The 2,729-nt window shown below is 40.4% G+C and overlaps 1 protein-coding gene across 1 annotated transcript; it reads left to right on the top strand.

The window, feature by feature from the left end:
- Nucleotides 1–22: 22 nt before the first annotated feature.
- LOC107752678 (histone H1-like) lies at nucleotides 23–674 on the top strand. Its single transcript, XM_016568706.1, has one exon. It carries the CDS (start codon nucleotides 47–49, stop codon nucleotides 656–658), a length of 612 nt encoding a protein of 203 aa, XP_016424192.1. The 5' UTR covers nucleotides 23–46; the 3' UTR covers nucleotides 659–674.
- Nucleotides 675–2,729: the final 2,055 nt, after the last annotated feature.

The raw sequence follows: 2,729 nt of genomic DNA, 5'->3' as shown, positions 1-2,729 counted from the left end.
ACTCATTGAACTCAGTGTTTGAAAGACTGTAACTCCGCTCAGAGAGATGGCAGAAACCGCTCCAGCTGCTGCCGCCCCGCCGGCCAAAGCGCCCAAGAAGAAGTCCGCTGCCAAAGCCAAGAAAGCAGGTCCAGGCGTCGGTGAGCTGATCGTTAAAGCCGTGTCCGCGTCCAAGGAGAGGAGCGGCGTGTCCCTCGCAGCCCTGAAGAAAGCTCTCGCCGCCGGCGGCTACGACGTGGAGAAGAACAACTCCCGCGTCAAGCTCGCCATCAAGAGCCTGGTGACTAAAGGCACCCTGCTGCAGGTCAAAGGGACCGGCGCCTCCGGCTCCTTCAAGATCAGCAAGAAGCCAGTCGAGACCAAGAAGAAACCGGCCAAGAAAGCTGCTCCTAAAGCCAAGAAGCCCGCGGCCAAGAAACCCGCTGCTGCCAAGAAGCCCGCGGCTAAAAAATCGCCCAAGAAGGCCAAGAAACCCGCTGCAGCCGCTAAGAAGACGACGAAGAGCCCCAAGAAAGCAAAGAAGCCCGCAGCGCCCAAGAAAGCAGCAAAGAGCCCCAAAAAGGCAGCCAAGAGCCCCAAGAAGGCCAAGACTGCCAAACCCAAGGCGGCAAAGCCTAAAGCTACCAAGCCTAAAAAGGCAGCTCCCAAAAAGAAATAAAAATCTACTGTCTTATTCCCCAACGGCTCTTTTCAGAGCCACCCAGAAACTCGAAAGAAAGATCAAACTCTTAGTAGAAGTAAACTTTTATAAGAGTGTCTCAGTTTACCTCGACTGCTAATGTTTTTTTTTTTTAAGTTATTCACGTTTATTAATATGAACAGCTTTAATGTATCATTGATCTAAATTTAATTAGGTTAAAAACACTATTTACTATTGTTTTTGCATTGATATTTTTAAAAACCTTATTCAAACCCCCATAACAATTTCATGTTTTCTGTCATGTGTTTAGTCCTAAATTCAGCACAATCCGCGCGCCAGCTGTGGAGGCGTGGCTTTGGCGGTGGGTGTTGGAGGGAAGTTCAGTGATTGGTTTAAAATCTTACAACGCTCTAAACCAATGGGCGACTGGCACGCTCGTTTAAAAGCAGCACACAAAGGCTCTTTTAAGAGCCACCTACGTCATCTGATAGAGAGTGCTTTTCTTTTAGTTTGTTTCTATCATATTGATAAGCCATACAAACTTTAAAATAAAAGAGATCAACCAAATAATTACACTAACAGCGTGAATAACCACAAATAAAATCAACAGCTGGTGATTATTTTACAACTATTTACACACACAAAAAAAAACATTGTATAACCAATAAATACAATCTTGTTAGTAGGAAACGTATAAAGGCTGTGTTAGTGTTTGTGTGATAGACCTTGTGGCATAAAAGTTGGACTGATAAATAAAAAGGTTGAAGTTGACTGTTTAGAAGTTAGTTATTCTTAATGTATATACATCTGGGGTTTGGGCTTCGATTCTGAAAACAAAACACTACACAACCAAACAAGATATGTAGGCTAGTTTACTTGAGTTTCTGACAAAATGTTTTATTTAATTTTATAAATGGATCTATTTATAAATGTCTAAAATATTATCAATTAGTCTTTAAAATATGTATTAATTGAAATGAATTCATTATGTAAAAATCATTTGAAATAAGTGAATGAAGAATTGTTTTCATCAAGTTGTTGAACGATCCTCTTTTATGAATGATTCAGACATCAAATACATTTTAACAGTCACTGGTCGTCACTTAATGGCATAATGTAACATGTACAATCTATATTTGAAGCGTAACATTAGTTCCAAAAGTCAATTACTCATTTTGATATTGGCAGCCGCAACACCAGTCTATATCCGGAGTATAACATTTTATCCCAATACTTCATTATTTGATGTTTGCAATACTGTGTATGTGAAGCTGTTTCAAACATAAAGCTTGCATGATGAGGGCTGCTGTCTCTGGATCAGAGGCTGGGCGAAAGCAGGTTTAAATATTCCGATGTGGTTGTGTTTTCAAAGGTTTAATAGACAGCGGAATCGTCATTTAGGAATAAGATAGCGTGTGTTTGAATCGAGATCGCAATCTTTTCTCGTGCATACATATGAGCCTATAGCCTATGTATTTTTGTAGCTTATGTCATATTTGTAGCAGACCTCAAAAGTAACCAGGGCCCGGGCGGACCCCCGCTTCTGTGACCCATGTGCTCAAGCAAACATGTTGCTTAGAACATGATAAATGTGTTTGGATCAGGTAAAGATAAACCTTTTTAGAGCATATAGTACATATTTTTATACTGCTCCCTTGTGGGTTAAGTTTAAAAAGAAAGACTATGTAAGCTTTAGGTTGCTTACAATGACTGAGGATCCTGCTGAAAACACCAAGATGAAGCAATGCAAGTGATCTGTTCTGTAAGGCAAAAGCACAATGCTTTCAGGCTTTAATGAGAAATGTAATGTATAAATTTATTTGCTGGTTGGATAATTCACAGCATGCTATTATAATGCTGTTGTCAAATCCTAGGCTTACTGTGGTGCCATCAGTCACCAACGAGAAAGCATTGGTATAACTGCCTTTTTAAAATGTCATTGTACTGCTTTGTATTGTGTGTTTTGCTGATGGACCTTGATTCTGGAAATAAAGTTGTATGAATGAATGAATAATGCATAAAGTAATAAACAGCACAAAGCATTTTGAGCGGGAACCGCAAACAGCCCCGTTTGAAAACAGAAGCTGCA

This window comes from Sinocyclocheilus rhinocerous, unplaced genomic scaffold (assembly GCF_001515625.1).
Source record: "Sinocyclocheilus rhinocerous isolate Xijiao unplaced genomic scaffold, SAMN03320098_v1.1 scaffold1945, whole genome shotgun sequence".
Classification (NCBI taxonomy): domain Eukaryota; kingdom Metazoa; phylum Chordata; class Actinopteri; order Cypriniformes; family Cyprinidae; genus Sinocyclocheilus; species Sinocyclocheilus rhinocerous.
This window is presented reverse-complemented; position numbering and strand designations above follow the sequence as displayed.